The 16,289-nt window shown below is 41.0% G+C and overlaps 1 protein-coding gene across 1 annotated transcript; it reads left to right on the top strand.

The window, feature by feature from the left end:
* The first annotated feature begins 4,111 nt into the window (after positions 1-4,111).
* On the top strand, positions 4,112-14,434 carry LOC118824053 (solute carrier family 22 member 7-like). Its single transcript, XM_036593964.1, has 9 exons — positions 4,112-4,626; positions 4,738-4,841; positions 6,974-7,128; positions 7,228-7,396; positions 9,747-9,870; positions 10,037-10,146; positions 10,286-10,500; positions 10,765-10,873; positions 13,794-14,434. The coding sequence occupies exons 1-9, from the start codon at positions 4,246-4,248 to the stop codon at positions 14,029-14,031; spliced, it is 1,605 nt and encodes a 534-aa protein (XP_036449857.1). The 5' UTR covers positions 4,112-4,245; the 3' UTR covers positions 14,032-14,434.
* Positions 14,435-16,289: the final 1,855 nt, after the last annotated feature.

Here is a 16,289-nt window from a genome sequence, read left to right as displayed (position 1 = left end):
CTTTTTTTACTGTCACGCTACAGTATATTACGTTTTAACACATATACTCTGTGACTGTCATGACGACTACACAAGGTTAATTACTGTAAACAGCTGTCTTCCTGTTAACGTCCTGTAAACATTGGTGTAAAGGGCAGGAATAACACCATGCAAAATTGTGACTTTGAACAGAACAGGATCAGCACAGGCTGTTGTATATGATCTGATTTGCATACTGTGTGCAAGTCGGTTTTCAATCTGACCAACCGGAGACACATTCGACTAGCAGGTGTAAATACATGTAGCTAAAATCTTATAAGGTTGCAATCCACAATTACAAGTCACAATGACAACAACCAGGTGTAAATGAGGTCTTGACACCTGATATGATATTTTATACTGTAATATGGGCCTGTCATGTGCTTGATGCATCACTGGTTGAAATATTGATTATCATTCCATGCATGCTAAATGACAAACAGCTTACTTGGCTGTGAAGAAATTGTATTCGGCCATAAAAGCCACAATCGGTGTCAGTATTCGTGGTACACTACACTGTTCAGAAATACTGTTTTATTTACTGTTCGTTATGCTTAGGGTATCTATGTAGTACCTTAGCGTGGCCACTAGAGGTCATTAATGAGTTTTGACCCAGTAACATCACCTTTTCAGCTGTAGCAAAGACATGACATCATCATTACGACATCATATAGATGTGTATCATATTATAACAACATTATAACAACTGATACCAAAAGCAAAGGAAAACTCCACCCAAAATATACTTAAATGTAATATCACATTATTATCCTACACTCTTAAAAAACATGGTGCTTCATAGGTTCTCTAGTAAAGAAAATAGTTCTATATAGAACCATGAACAAAGGATATTCTATTGTTATGGTGTCAAGCTTTCACAATAGAAGAACCATTTTGGGTGCTCTATAGAACCCCTTTCAAAATGGTTCTATATAGAACCATCTATAGCACATTCATGCACACTTTCCATCTGTCTGAAGAACCCTTTCATGATGCAAAGGTTCTATATAGAACCATTTTCCTTACTAAAGAACCCTTATATAGAGGATCCAGAAACGCCGCCACCTTCTCTGGGCCTGAGCTCATTTAAGCTGGACTGAGACGAAGTGGAAAAGTCTTCTGTGGTCTGAATCAGATTTGAAACTCTTTTTGGAAATCATGGACAGTGCGTCCTCAAGGCTAAAGAGGAGAGGAACCATCTGGCTTGTTATCAGTGCACAGTAAAAAACCAAGTGGTAACGCAGCTGTCTCAGGTAAGTAATGAAGATAATGGTAATTGGGCAGTTTACCTGTGGCAGTTTGAATTGGTTGCCACAGCAGCAGGATGGAGGGACCAGGCTAAGGCAGCGCAGTTAGCCTCAGCGCTAGAGGGCCCAGCCCTACAGGTCTTGCCTGATCTCCCCGTCCATTTTTGAATACTTATTTGAGGACATGGTTTGGTGAGGATGCTTGGCCCACAAGCGTAAAAGATAAGGTTGGTGGACCCCAGGCTGCTGGTGGATGGGGTTGCAGAGGCCAACATGACTCCCATAGACATGCAGCCTGCTGGTGAGTTTGGGCAGATAAGGCAAGCCAACCCGACAGGCTGGGGAAAAGTTAGCCCAGAGCTTAGAGAGGCACACATCATCTGGTATGCTGCCCCCATAAGCTGACTTTCCCTGTTGCATTGGTGGGACGTGGAGGATAAGGTGCAGGAGATGCTAGATGTAGGGTAATTTGCCCATCCAACAGACCTTGGGCCTCAGCAGTAGTGTTGGCAAGAAAAAGAGATAGGAGCACACGGTAATCCATGGATTATTGCTGACTGAATGTCCAAGGAATCACCAAGAAAGATTCTTTTCCCAATGCCCCACAACAATGATGCATTGGATTGGCTGTCCCGCTCTTCCTGGTTCAGATTGCATGACCTGCATAGCAGTTACTGGCAGGTGCCTTTGGCACTGAAGCAGTTCTGAAGACAGCGCTTGGCCTTTCTAACACCCTGACCGCCTTCAAAAGGCTAATGAAGAAGGTGCTCCAGGGGGTGCTTCAAGGCAGCTGTGCATGGCTTGGGGGAGCACATCGGACAGGCCAAACTCTCCCTTAACCCCCCCAAAAATATGTAAAAAGTAATGCAGCAGGAGGTGGCCTTCTTGGGACACAGGGTAGGGCCCTAGGGAATAGCAACAGACTCAGCCAAGACTCAGGTGATCAAGTGGAGTGGCCCACTCCGAGTACCATGCGCCAGGTCCAGAGCTTCTTGGGATTCGCCACATATACACTGGCACTTCATTAAAGGCTTTGCCAATATTGTTCACCCTTGACATGCATTGACAGAGAGTGACCAGCACTTTAAGTGGTTTGCAGACTCCCAGTGAGCCTTCAAGAAGTTGAAGGAACATCTCAGTGACACTCCTGTTCTCACTCTCCTAGACATGCACGAAACACTTCACACTGGACATTATCCCTACTTATTAGCAACATTTGGTACTGAAAATTGATTTTGAAAGTGATGTGATTATTTTTCTGGCTTACCTCTTAATAGAAAAATACAGTATATATACATTTAAATAAGAATTCATAATGATTATTTGGTTGGACCAACCAGCAGGCCAGTCTTTGAGTGTTACCGTTGCTTGCTGAGCCACTAACTGACTGACTGATTGACTGATGTGTCTCTGACTGATACCTATTGTTGAAACATGCCTGTGCAGACATAAAATGGGTGCTAAAAAAATCTGAATCCACCAGACACTGCAGGCAAGTGGACTAATATATCAATTGGCCACCCTGCACATAATTTCAGGGTATATCTTGTACTGTAGACACTTGCATGAATTGCAATGCCATGCAGCCAATGGTGGTCCAGGAAAACAAGGTTTGCATCGTCATGTTCTCCAAATCTCTTAAGTGATAATCTGAGTTCTTTGAATTTTTTAATTAAAATGATAGTTCACCCCTGGGATCCAAAGGCCTAAAATATCTTGGTATGTGGGGTATTACATGCCAGCTCTGAGACAGTGGCCGTGCATACATGCAAAGTTTTTTGCCAATCTGAATGAATACATTCCGATTACAGATTCAGACTGAGGTGTTTATATGCTCACTCTATTCAACAACCTGATGGAAAATCTTCGTTTACATGCTCACTACAAGTAATCCGATCCAAAATATCACGCATGGGTGGAGAACCACTTAGTGTAAACGTTACCATGACAGCAAACATCACATAAGGCCCATTCCGAGTGAGATGAGTTGGCACGCTGGAGTTTTTAATGACTTTAAAATGATGTCAGACTCAGGAAAACATCCTTCACATGTCCTTATTAAAGAAGGCCGAGAGGAAGACCTCGTGTTCTGAGACACATAAGCTGGACGTCCGTCCCACTGCCGTCTTTTAAAGAAAACATTTGGAAATGTAATCAGATACAGGCGTTTACCTGGCTATTATTCTTCTATTTAACGGATTATTACAGGATTACCCACCTCGTTCAATCGGATAGAAATTGTATTCCGAATGGCCTCAATCGGACTAGACTATTAGACTCTAGAACTATAAAGTATTCATTCAGTTTTGATAGTTTCACATGTCATAACACCAACATGGTCTCCACCAAATTCCAAAAGATTTGAGACCATCTGTATCTCCTTGCCACTGAAAATTTAGTGAACTGAGTTGTAGAGACTTCACAAGTAAGCATCAAAGATTCTGAAAGGTCTGTAGATCCTTAATTTTTGTATGTTGTGTGGAGGAATTTTCTAAAATCTCAGTCTTAAATTGGGGCCATAGTTATGAAATTAGCAGACACTGAAAGCTACAAGAATTTTCGAAACAAAATGTACGAAGTGCACATTTTGTTTGCATTTAAAACCATATTTTCATGAAAAAAACCCTTCAAACTGTGCTTGTCAATGTTGATATTTATTTTGCACCTTCTGATATTGTGGTTTCATCATGTGAAAAGGGTAGTGACAAATCATTCTGGCTTGACATGGAATCACATGGAACCAAACAACTAATACTGCACAAACCTGCTGGGAGGTTTGAACCACAAAGTTAATTTGTGACCAAGGTGGACCATAACATTTGACCATCTCCCTGTTAAATATTCCCAAGATTTGTGGTGTTATCAATGAAGGAACATGCAATAGATTAGATACAAGCAACGAGAGGAAAGCAGCGGGATCCTTATTCGTCACAGTTCAGGTGAGGTGGTCTGGCAAGACATTTTACAGAAGCAAGCAAAGATGAAGTTTGAGGATATTCTCTCAGAGATCAATGGTTTTGGAACCTTCCAGAAGACTTTGCTGATAAACAATTTCATAGGACGCTTTGGCCTTGTTTGCCACTTCATCCTGAATATCTTTATTAACGTCATTCCGTCTCACCACTGTGACTTCGACGCTCTGGATGCTGACGGTGTTTTTGGGAATCTGACTTACGAGCAGAGATTGACTGTCAGTATTCCACGACGTGAAGATGGAACCTTTGACTCCTGCCTCATGTTCTCAGAACCTCAGTTTGACCTGCTGAGGAACTCGTCCAGTCCCACAGAACCTCCTGTGGTCCCGTGCCAGAATGGATGGATATATGATAACAGCACGTTCACCAGCTCTCTGGCCACTCAGGTAACCCTACCATTCTGTGAAGTCCTTATTTTCAGCTTTACATTTGGAAAATTGTACAGAACTGGCTTGATTATCTCTCTGTCTCAAACACTCTCTCTAACTCTCTCTCAGTGGGATCTGGTATGTGAGAAGGCTGGGATGAATAAAGCTGTGGTGACCATCTTCTTCCTTGGGGTGACGCTTGGAGCAGCTGCATTTGGCAGCCTAAGCGCTACGTATGTACTATAAAATACACCGATCAGGCATAACATTATGACCACCTCCTTGTTTCTACGCTCATTGTCCATTTTATCAGCTCCACTTACTATATAGGTGCACTTTGTAGTTCTACAGTTACAGACTGTAGTCCATCTGTTTCTCTGCATACTTTGTTAGCCCCCTTTTACCCTGTTCTTCAGTGGTCAGGACCCCCATGGACCCTCACAGAGCAGGTACTATTTGGGTGGTGGATCATTCTCAGCACTGCAGTAACACTGATGTGGTGGTGGTGTGTTAGTGTGTGTTGCGCTGGTCTGAGTGGATCAGACACAGCAGTACAGCTCAAATCAATATACACTAAAGAAGATATGATGACAATTGCAGATAATTTACTCACATCCTCCGAAGAAACGTCCGTCACCGAGTTTTGACTGAGTTCTCTTCGAATGCTCTCTCAACGCCCTCACAAACATCAGATATATCCTCTTGTTGCAGTCCAAAGACAAACGACATAACCAAGTGTCCTTCTGCACATTGCATGCAATTGCACATTTCCACCAGAGAGGTCTCTCAATCCCTAAATCTTACATAGTGTAGCTCTAGGATGAAACATAATGACGGTACGTTCTAAAACCTCTCAATATCCGTGTAAATTTGAGGTCTTAAGTACTATTTGGACAGAATGAATTTTACAGAATGAATTTTAGGGAAGTGGGATAAAGTTCCTACCTAGCTGTCTTCAAGGAATGCATTGTGTCATTAGCATTATTATCACAGCCTACAGCCAACATCTCTGCAAAAAACTTTTTTCTGTCGTTTGTTGCACACTTGGACCCTGTTTACACCCTGTTGGTCATTTCATGTGGTTTGTGTCTGATGGTAACCTGATAAAATTTTAACCATAAGCGTCAAATTTTCCTCATACTGGCTTTATATACCAATGTTTACAAGAAAACAGCTTGTTTAGAATAAGTACCCTCCTGTATTAGTCATTGTGTTTATGGACCACAACATTGAGGTTGTGACATTGGTGCGAAAGGACACAGGAAAGGTCATGATTCTGCTGCAAGTATTGCTCTTTTATTGATGCATAATGTGGAACTCACGGGGGAGGTCATCATTAGCCATAGGCTTCCTCTCTATGGTAGCCATTGAACCCCACTAACTGACCCCACACCCTGACACAGTACCACAAACAACACATATACGAAACTTAATTAGGGCAACGACAACATAAACAACAATGAACAGTCCCTTTTTAATGGGGCAAGCACCTCCCATGAGCCTCTTTACATGGCCCTCTGCATGGCCTCCAGAACCTCTACGGCAGCGCGAGCAAGTAGTGCGAGGCTACAAAATGTTGTAGTGAGACAGTGAATAATGATGAGGCCAAGTTTAACTGAACTGGCACTTTATTTTAACAAGCTTGGCGCCGTTGAAGGCTAGAATTAAACTGGAGGAACTCACGAAAGGAACCGAGGGAGCAGCAATGCCTCTGTTTAGTGGTGGTAGTCCAGTGGGCAGAGCCTTGCCTATATGCAGAAAAGCAGGGGGTAGCCTTGCTTTAGTAATGGAGGGGTTTTGGTTGTGGAATGTGTTTTGGAAAAGTGGATGCATTTACAGTTATATTTCATAGGGATGGTTTGAGAGATTTTAAACATGTGATGCTGGAAATGATCTCCGTTTTCTGCCAGACACATTTTGACACGGCGCTCCATGTTCCTGAGTGTTCCTTGCCTGAACAACGTTCCTTGCCTGAACAACGGCGCCTACCTCATCGCTCTGATGCAGGGGCATCCAGGCTTGTTTGAAGCTCCATATACTGAGGAGCACATTGCATGTTGTTTCGTTCAGATTGCTTCATCCTAGCAAGAGTTATTACAGAATATTCGGGGCCTCTTTCGAGGGAATCTCCCTGTATAACCTGGTGTTCGTTTTACAGTAGGTAGAATCCACCGAAATCTTTACTGGTGCTGGAGGATGCAATCCATAAAAAATGTCTGACATGGCGCATTTGGACATGATTAAAACTGAGAAACACTTTTTATAATTACATTACTCCACCTCCACATGTAAAACTAACCCATCCGAACAGCGCTATAGTAAACGGAATGCTACTGGGCTGGTCTCACGTCTGTATGTGTTTCAGATTTGGTCGTAAGAAGATGCTCCTGGTGTCGTACGTCTCAGCGATGGGCTTTGCGTTGGTCAGCGTCTTCTCTTCCTCCTTCACCATGTTTGCAGTGTTGAGGTTCTTCACTGGGTTGAGCATCACTGGCATCGTCATCATCTCCACTATACTCAGTACGGACCTCATCTGAAATACCCCAAGCGGTTTTTCAAATAATATAAATTGAAATTTAATTTATGAATGTATACAAATGTAAAAATGTCTCCTGCCAGATGTGGAGTGGGTGGACATTGAGCACAGGAAGCTGGTGGGTGTGATTGACAGCATGTCATGGACCTTTGCTATCATGTGCTTCTGTCTGATTGCCTACTGCATTAGAGAGTGGAGATGGCTGACTGTGGCTGTGACTTTACCAATCACCGTTTCCATCATCTCCTGGTGGTGAGTGGCCAAACACTGCACACTGAATCTTTACTGTTTTGCTAACTTCCATTCATTGTATTGCTAACATTGTACTGCTAATTGGCACCACCTCGTTGGCTCAAGGGAATACTCCTCCTCCCTCTTACTTTTTATTTACATTTTCTATTTCTTTCTTAAATATTCTCTTTTATATACCCATACACTTTAATTTCCTTTTATGAAGTTTTTGCATGCCTTTCCCCTCGGCCTCCTCAACCACACTATTTGCATTTGTGTAGAGGCGCCTCTTCACGACTCCATTCCTCCAGATGAGATCTGTCTTAAGGAACTTCAGTTTTCCTCCTCCTGAGAAACCTGACAAGTTCTACCTTATCTTATGAAGAATCTGTCTCCACCTCTGAGAACCTGTAGCTCCCTACTGATGCTGTTCCACTGATGTGACACACCTGTCCTGCTGAATTCACTTTCTTGTCCCTGGGGTCCGACGGCTCCTCGATTCTATGCAAGCTGTATCCCATTATCATTGATGACCTTCCTTTGGGGCTTGAGTGGACAAACAGAGGGATCTTTATCTACTACGAAAACTACACCTACATTTATTCATTTAGCAGATGCTTTTATTGAGAAAACAAGCAATATCATATCAATATCATAGTTTGATCTAAATCATGAATGAACTATGAGCAGTTGCTCTTTTTTTAAGTAAGTAAACAATAAAACACAGAGTTTAAGTGCAGGGGGCTGGTGAAGGAAAATAACACAGAATGGTGTTAACCTAGGTATTACCTAAAGAATTGAGTTTTCAAACTACAGTGGAAGGAAATGTTCATTGTGTAGAGGGACAAGGACACCTTACAGTCTTGTCTAGATTTGAAGGAAGGACATGTCAAGATCACCAGAAGTTGAAGACCTCTGGGTAGTCCTTTACCAAACTATAGAGGCAGTGAGGAGTTGAGTCCTTTAAAGCCTGAGAGGTGAGAACCACAGCTTTGTATCTAAACCTTGCTTCCACAGGAAGCCAGTGAAGTGGTCGCAGCAGAGGAGTCACCTGGGAAAACTATGGGAGGTTGGAATGTTCTGCAGAGGAGAAATGAGGGAAGGTCTGAAAGGAGGGACTGGGAATAGCCAAGTCTGAAGATGACTAGACCTTGAGCAAGACGTTAGGCAGCCTCTGCAGTCAGGAAGTTGCATATTCTTGTGATGCTGTGAAGTGGGAATCTGCAGAAGCTTCTTATCTTGGACCACTTGGATCACTTGGATGGTTAAGGAGTAGTGATAAAGTGGTCAAGTATAGAGGCATGATTTGCAGGTACATAAGATTCAGTTTCAAGTGGTGGCTGTGTTGCTTGGCACCAACTCACTGCAACTCCTTATTTCTCCACCTATCTTTTTTATTTATAGTCTCTACTTCTCTCCTAAATATTGTGTTATATACCTTCTCTTTTCTGTTATAAAGGTTTTGCATGCCTGGGCCTCCTCAACCATGTTCACCCATCAACCATATTTGCATTTGAGCATAGAGGTACCCCTTCACCTCTCAGTTCCCTTCCTCCAGAGGTTTGCCTTAAGGACCTTCAGTTCTGGCTACTCTTCTGGATCAGACAAGCTGTGCAGATCTAATATCAAGTGGTGGGTCTCCACTCACAAAGAGAAAACAGAAGGAGAGTCTGATATTTCCTATGAGATGTTGGAAGTAGTAGAAACAACAAGTAAAACTTGGTGTCATCAGCATAGTAGTTATTTTGTGTACTGAAGAACAAAAGTGTACCAATAACTGACACCTGAGGGGACTCCATTTGTGAGGCTCCAGGATACCTGGTAGAATCAATCATGAAGATGGGATCAGAGCCAATCCAGAGCAGTGCTGCTGATGCCCATGTTTGAAAATGAGCATCTGGTGGTTCACAGTGTCAAGGGCAGCGGACAGATCAAGAGCATGAAGATGTAAGGCTCTCTCTGCCATGGTTTCTGTTGAGTGTCCTGGCTTGTTTCCAGGCTTGCTGGTGTTCTAGGCCAGAAGTTTTCAGAGACCCTTCCTACAGTACCCGAATCTCTCCTCATTCCGGAACCATATCTTTTAGTTTAGAGGGAAGACCATGCCTAAAATTCTTTTATCGAGTTGTCAGAGTTCTCTCCACTCCCACAGTCCTACAATTTCTTCTACTACTACAACCATCTGTTAATGGTGTTGTCTGAACTTGCAAAAAACAACGAAGTCTTTCTGTTCTAATTGCAATTCTACCTTGACTAAAAGGTTCTCTCCTCCAAACTGGCATTTGTATCTGTAACTATAAATCAATGTTTATATAAGAGAGCATAATTAAGAATTCATTAATAAAAAATAAATATACTTTAATATCGCTTGTAGGTGGATTCCAGAATCTGCAAGGTGGCTAATAGCTAATGGGAAGGTGGAAGAAGCTCATTATTACCTTCGGAAATGCGCTGTCATGAACCGCAGAGAGGAATTCGTCTCCAGCATCAAACCTGAGGTAGGAGAAAGGGGCCATGAACAAACTTTAATCACCTGGAAACTCATTAAGAGTCACTGCAGCCCAGCAGGATTCCTTCTGTTTAATTTACCTTCTCGTATTTCAGCCTATTTGAACTTAGTAAACAGTAAAGCTGAACACGTCATCTGTCTCTCTTTCACTGTAGGTGCTCTCCAGTATTGTGGGCACAGACGGAGAAAACAAGAAGTACTCATATTTGGATCTGGTGAGAACTCCTAAGATGAGACGACTGGCCCTAAAGACTGGCCTTACCTGGTGTGTGGTCAACCTGTCCCTACAGTTTAGGATCTTTATAAAGGAACCTTTTCAGTCACTTTCCATATTTATCCAAACAGGTTCTCACTGCTTCAGTCGCTTTAGATTTACATGTTGCATGTTCTTTTTCCATTGTTAGGTTTTGTGTTGCTACTGTTGCCTATGGAATTGGATTCAGTATTGGAAGTCTTGGTCTGAACCTGTACCTCACTCAGTTTGTGTACGGAGTCATCGAGATTCCCTCTAAACTCGGTGTGTACTACCTGCTCGACAGGATCGGCAGACGGACCACAGTGGTTGGAGCTCTGCTACTGGCTGGTTTTAGTCTCGTGATTAACACATTCATTCCCAAAGGTGAGGTGCTCAGCTTTTACTCGATAATTGATAGTTTCTTTTTTTAAAAACATGGACAGTAGCATAACCTTTTGCACAAACATAGTCATTAAATAGCTGTTAAAATTCTTGTGATCAAAACGTTTTAGTAGCGTTATTATGAATTATTCACTTAAATGGATTTGTCCTGATAAAGGCCCTTCTTAAAACTTCAAAGAAATAAATGGTTACATAATCGTTGTTAGATCTTTCGGAAGGTACCAGTGCTCTCTGTATTTCTCACAGATCAGACAGTGGTTCGGACGGTTATAGCTGTCTTGGGTCGAGGCTGCTCAGGTGCCTCCTTTATGACAACAATATTGTACAGCTCCGAACTCTACCCAACTGTTCTCAGGTAAGAAACCAGCTTCAGGGTAAAAGAGTATGTGGTCAATAGTGGGGAGACCATATATGCTCGGTGAACATTCCAAAACCATAGGCAATAATATGGAATTGGCCCCCCTTTGCTGCTACTATAGCCAGGGATTCACCTCTATTAGTGAGGTTGGGCGGAGGTGTTGGATGAAGTTGATGTCAACGTCAACGTCAACGTCCATACCAAACCAACGCATTTCTTTATAGAGCTTATTTTGTGCCCAGGGGCATGGTCATGCTGTAACAGGAAAGGGATTTCCCCAAACTGGTTGCAAAAAATGGTACATTTTGGCTGTAGCATACAAAACATTCACTGAACTAAAGGGCCAAAATCATGATCAACAGCCCCAGACTATTATCCCTCCTCCACCAAACTTTACTGTTTGCACTATGCATTCGGGCAGGTAGCATTCTGTTTGCATCCACCACACCCAGATGGTGAAGCGTGATTCATCACTAGAGAATGTGTTTCCACTGCTCCAGAATCCAATGGCAGTGTGTTTTACACCACTCTAGCCGACGCTTGGCATTGCGCATGGTGATCTTAGGCTTGTGTGTGGCAGCTCTGCCATAGAAACCCAATGCATTCTGTGCAGCTGCAAGCAATGCATGTGGCCGAAATAGTTAAACCCACTAATTAGAAGAGGTGTCCACAAAATGTCTTCAAAAGAAACATCAATGCCTGTTTATTCACTATTTTAAAATCAGCACATGGTATGTAGCAAACATGCTTGTTAGATAAACTTAACTGAGGACCTCACAGCTTCAGTTAACAGCTTCTTTACAAACACTGAAGTCCCTGCTAAAGTCTGAGTAGACTGATAAATCAATGTGATCAGTTATTAATCTCAGTGTTACTGAGCTCTGCTAAAGCCTGAGTAGACTGATAAAGCAATGTGATCAGTTATTAATCTCAGTGTTACTGAGTTCTGCTAAAGTCTGAGTAGACTGATAAATCAATGTGATCAGTTATTAATCTCAGTGTTACTGAGTTCTGCTAAAGTCTGAGTAGACTGATAAATCAATGTGATCAGTTATTAATCTCAGTGTTACTGAGCTCTGCTAAAGTCTGAGTAGACTGATAAATCAATATGATCAGTTATTAATCTCAGTGTTACTGAGCTCTGCTAAAACCTGAGTAGACTGATAAATCAATGTGATCAGTTATTAATCTCAGTGTTACTGAGCTCTGCTAATTATTAGAATAAATACATGATGAAAACTATCAACCAGTACCAGTGAGGACCAATGTGAAGTAAAAAAATAATAAATAAAAGATTTTCCAAAATGCCTCACCAAGATGCACTGTAAGTGTATCTCAAATATGTTCTAAATACATCACTTTTTATGTGTTGTAACTGAATATGTCACTGAATACATGTAGTATTTTTCCGACGTATTTTGCCCAACCCTGTTTACGTAGTGCATATGTCGTCAGGAAACATCAGTCCAATACTGCTGAGACATGGTTAAAAGGTCTACCTGCTTCCAATTACATAAACCCTTGAACCTTTGAACTGGAACAACATCCGTACATGTGACACGGTTAGTCAGGTAAGCCAGTTAGTCAGTAACAAACGCCAGCTAATCACTACAAACACTGTTTTTGGCTGGACCACAGAAATAATCAGAAACTGGAGGTGCCACATTTGGGGCATAGTTCAGCCCTATATGGAGGTTAAGTGTCTCGCTCAAGGGCACTTCAGTCACATACTGTTGGCTCAGGGGATCAAACCAGCGACCTTCCGGTCACGAGGACTGCCCCCGAAAAAGGCAGTAAAAAAGGCAAATCTGCTCCACTTTAAAACAATAATCATATTAACTTAAAAAATGTAAACTGACTGTTTTAATATTTCAGGTTCACTGAGCGTAACAGTGATGTAAGGAAATGTGTAGACGACTTTAAGAATGGCATTATTGAAGAAGCATCAATGTTTCAGCAATCAGCAATGCTGAATCGCAGCATGTTTTGTTCTGTAAATCTTAATATTAAATAAAAAAGTACATTTGCACATTTTTCAGGTTAATTAAAAAATATCGAGTGATGATCTGCCAGTGTATACATGTCTACAGTGAACTGAGCTGAGCCCCAGATCTTTACATGCCCAGCCAACGTATCTTCCCATGTGTAGCACTATAGAGAAGAAGGAAAAGGGTTTCTCTGCTTTTAAATATCCACCAGGTGCATGATGGGAAAAAATTTTAAACATCTAGTTGCAGTCTTGCAAATAGTGACCCTGCAGGATCCCCAGTCTTTGCAAAATCATAGTCCGTGACTAAAAACTGTGACTTTGTCTCTAGATGTGAGATTTTAGTCTTTAAAAAGTCTTCCAGTGTATGGTTAGCATTAGCCAGACGTTATACAAGTCTAAATGCATTCGTCTATCCAATCTACATTCAACTACCAAAATCCCTCCCAATACTGTGACTCCTCCCTCTGTTGTTCTGCCTATGGGAAAGACTCCCCCCACTGGACTTCGTGCCACCACTAAACAGAGTCCTTCCCTCTTCCCTCATGATGTGAGTTTCTCCTCAGAGTTTAATTTAGTGGCCTTCAGAGGCCGAGTTAGTTAAAATAATCCAGATATTGCTACAATCCAGATATAGGTCACATGTCAATGACCAGGTGTGAACGTGATCATAGAGATCACACCGTCTGAGTTAACCTGAAAAATATTTTATTTGATTATCCTAATTAAAAATACTCAAGTCAGCCAAGCAGAATGGCCACTAGGGGGCAGCAGAAAGAGTCTACACAACTTATTCAACCAATCAGCTAATTGGCAAGTTTCATGAGTTGAATTCAGAGCACCAGATGAGAGTAAACAATAATCTCCGCTGAGCTGCGGCCTGGAAGGAACCCAGTCTGACACCCCTGCCTTATTGCCTTTGCCTTACAGGCAGAACGGGATGGGCTACAACTCCTTCTTGGCTCGACTGGGCGTGTCTGTGGCTCCTCTGATCCTCCTGCTGGACGATGTGTGGGGTCACCTGTCCCAAGTGATTCTGTGTTCCGTTGCGCTGTTTGCTAGTTTGGTTGCCAGTCAGCTGCCTGAGACCCGAAACAGGTGTCTGCCTGAGACTATAGAGGACATTGAGGGGACGAAGAAAAAGCTCAGTGACATCATTTCAGAGTGAACGGCTGACCAGGTAACTATCATGACCTCTCATAGGACTCGGAATGGGGTCAGATCCTGAGTGGATCATCAGTGATGAATCATGAGAAATGAGATTCCTATTAAGACAGAAGGTTCTAAAAAAGTGGAAGATGTTTAACATCCTTCTCAGGTAAAATGTAAAACCTATTCATAAGAGAAACAAGAAGCTACTAGTGTTTGTGGTGTTAAAGGACTCGTTAAGCATCACATGTAGGAAGTGGGGATCAGTAGTGAGGATAGAAGGCGTTTTGGAAAGCCTGTATTTTGAGCTAACCAAAATTTTGATGTTACTTTTTGATGTATCATGCAATTAATATCTTTTTTCACAATGTATAACATTCAGATTTTTCACATTATGAACAGTAAATACAGACACAAGTAAACTGTCATTGGTGTGTATTTACTAGTCTATATATTGAACAAGCATTTACAAATTCATTATTTGCACCTATTTTACAAGGTTTTGGTAAATAAGGGTTGTGATTGAACTGTAAGCATTTCAGTGTGTTTTTCAGTACATTTGGTCTTCTCGTTGGTCCTGGTATTGGCAGCAATAGATGCACTATATAAAGCACAATTGTGCTTTTTGTGTAATATAATGATGTATGCATACTGTCATTCATGTGGAATTGCTGTACACATTTGAATGAAGTAAAAACAATGCATGACTTTTTTAATATACAAAAACATCTGTTTATATGATTTACGCAAAATAAAATCGGTTTATGTTTGTGGGGACTTTAAGTTCATTTCAAAGGATTTTAAGAGAATAAGATCAACATCGATATGGGACTTTTACACAGTGATTTGGACCTGTCATGCTTGATGGATTCAAATCAAATCAAAATCTAATCAATCACAGGGTGCAGTCCACCAGGGAGCTTAAATATATATACATATATATATATATATATATATATATCTATATATATATATATATATTTAGAGTCTGTGTATCTATATTTCTTTTTTTTCTTATATATATATACACCGACTCTAAATATATACACATATGCACAATACTCACTAACATTGCACTTCCAATGTACAGTTGTACAGTAACAAGTTGACAAGTTATGAAATAAACCTATGATATGTATTGTTGTACACATTTCCATATGGGCAGTTAGTGAGTCTGAGGTAGATACAACACCATTTCCAAAAATGTTGGGACGCTGTGCAAAATATAAATAAAAAAAAATTCAATGCTGCGTAAATCATTTGAACCCTATATTTCATTGAAAATAGTACAAAGACAACAAATGTAATGTTGAAACTGGGAAATTTTATTGTTCCTGGAAAAATATATGCCCATTTTGAATTTGATGCCAACAACACGTCCCAAAAAACAATCCTCAGTTTTAACCAGAAAGTCGCTGGAGTCACAGCTGAAAATACTGTATTAAAATGTAATACAAGAGTCCTGAAAACAAAATTGACCAAAATCTCCGTGACAAAAACTTATTTTTTAAATGTAGTATAATGTTAATAAAATGAATAAATATGAATCTGTCATACAAATTCTGAAGTTAAACCTTTTATTGTTTTATATTACCATTATCATTATCAGGTCATCATTAAAAATGTTTTCTCAAATGTTGAAAATTGGATGTGATGAGCTGTTTTACAGAGGCAGAGTGACTTTGAAACAGAATAAAAAAAGAAAAATCAGAGAAATCATGAGGGAAACGTGTTATTTAATCTTAGGTCACTGTGTAAATGTACATACCAACCTTTGGAGCTGTGCCTATTATTTTAAGCATCTTTTTAAGCCCTGCAAACTTTGTGACATGGTTTCCCCTCCAAAAGGAAAATGACCCATATTTATGTACATATACATAAAAAGCAAAGGCTGTGTGTGTTGAGAGTGAGTTACTGTGGGGACAATTCATCATTGATCCTCCAAAAAACGTTAACAGGGACACAGGGACACCTCCCCCTTGTCCGTCCTAACTCTACACCTTTTGTCTTCACTTCTAATATAGTGGCTCCAGTGCCCTGCTGGAAAACAACAGCTTAGACTTGCATGAATTCTTGGTTTGTTCTGGGTCACTATCTGAACAAAACCTTGTATCTCCTAAATGGCAACTTTACAGGAGAAGGAAAAAACATACTTTACTTTTAATGTAAGTCAATGGAACCAGACTTTTTTTCAAGTCATTTCGGGCCATTTCTTTTGGTCCAATCATAATAAAATTTTCACACAATGTAAAGGGCAACAGGCGTTTTCAAATTATG

The sequence above is a fragment of the Colossoma macropomum genome, unplaced genomic scaffold (genome assembly GCF_904425465.1).
Source record: "Colossoma macropomum unplaced genomic scaffold, Colossoma_macropomum, whole genome shotgun sequence".
In the NCBI taxonomy this organism is placed as follows: domain Eukaryota; kingdom Metazoa; phylum Chordata; class Actinopteri; order Characiformes; family Serrasalmidae; genus Colossoma; species Colossoma macropomum.
The sequence above is the reverse complement of the archived record's forward strand: the minus strand, read 5'-3'. Positions and strand labels throughout refer to the sequence as shown.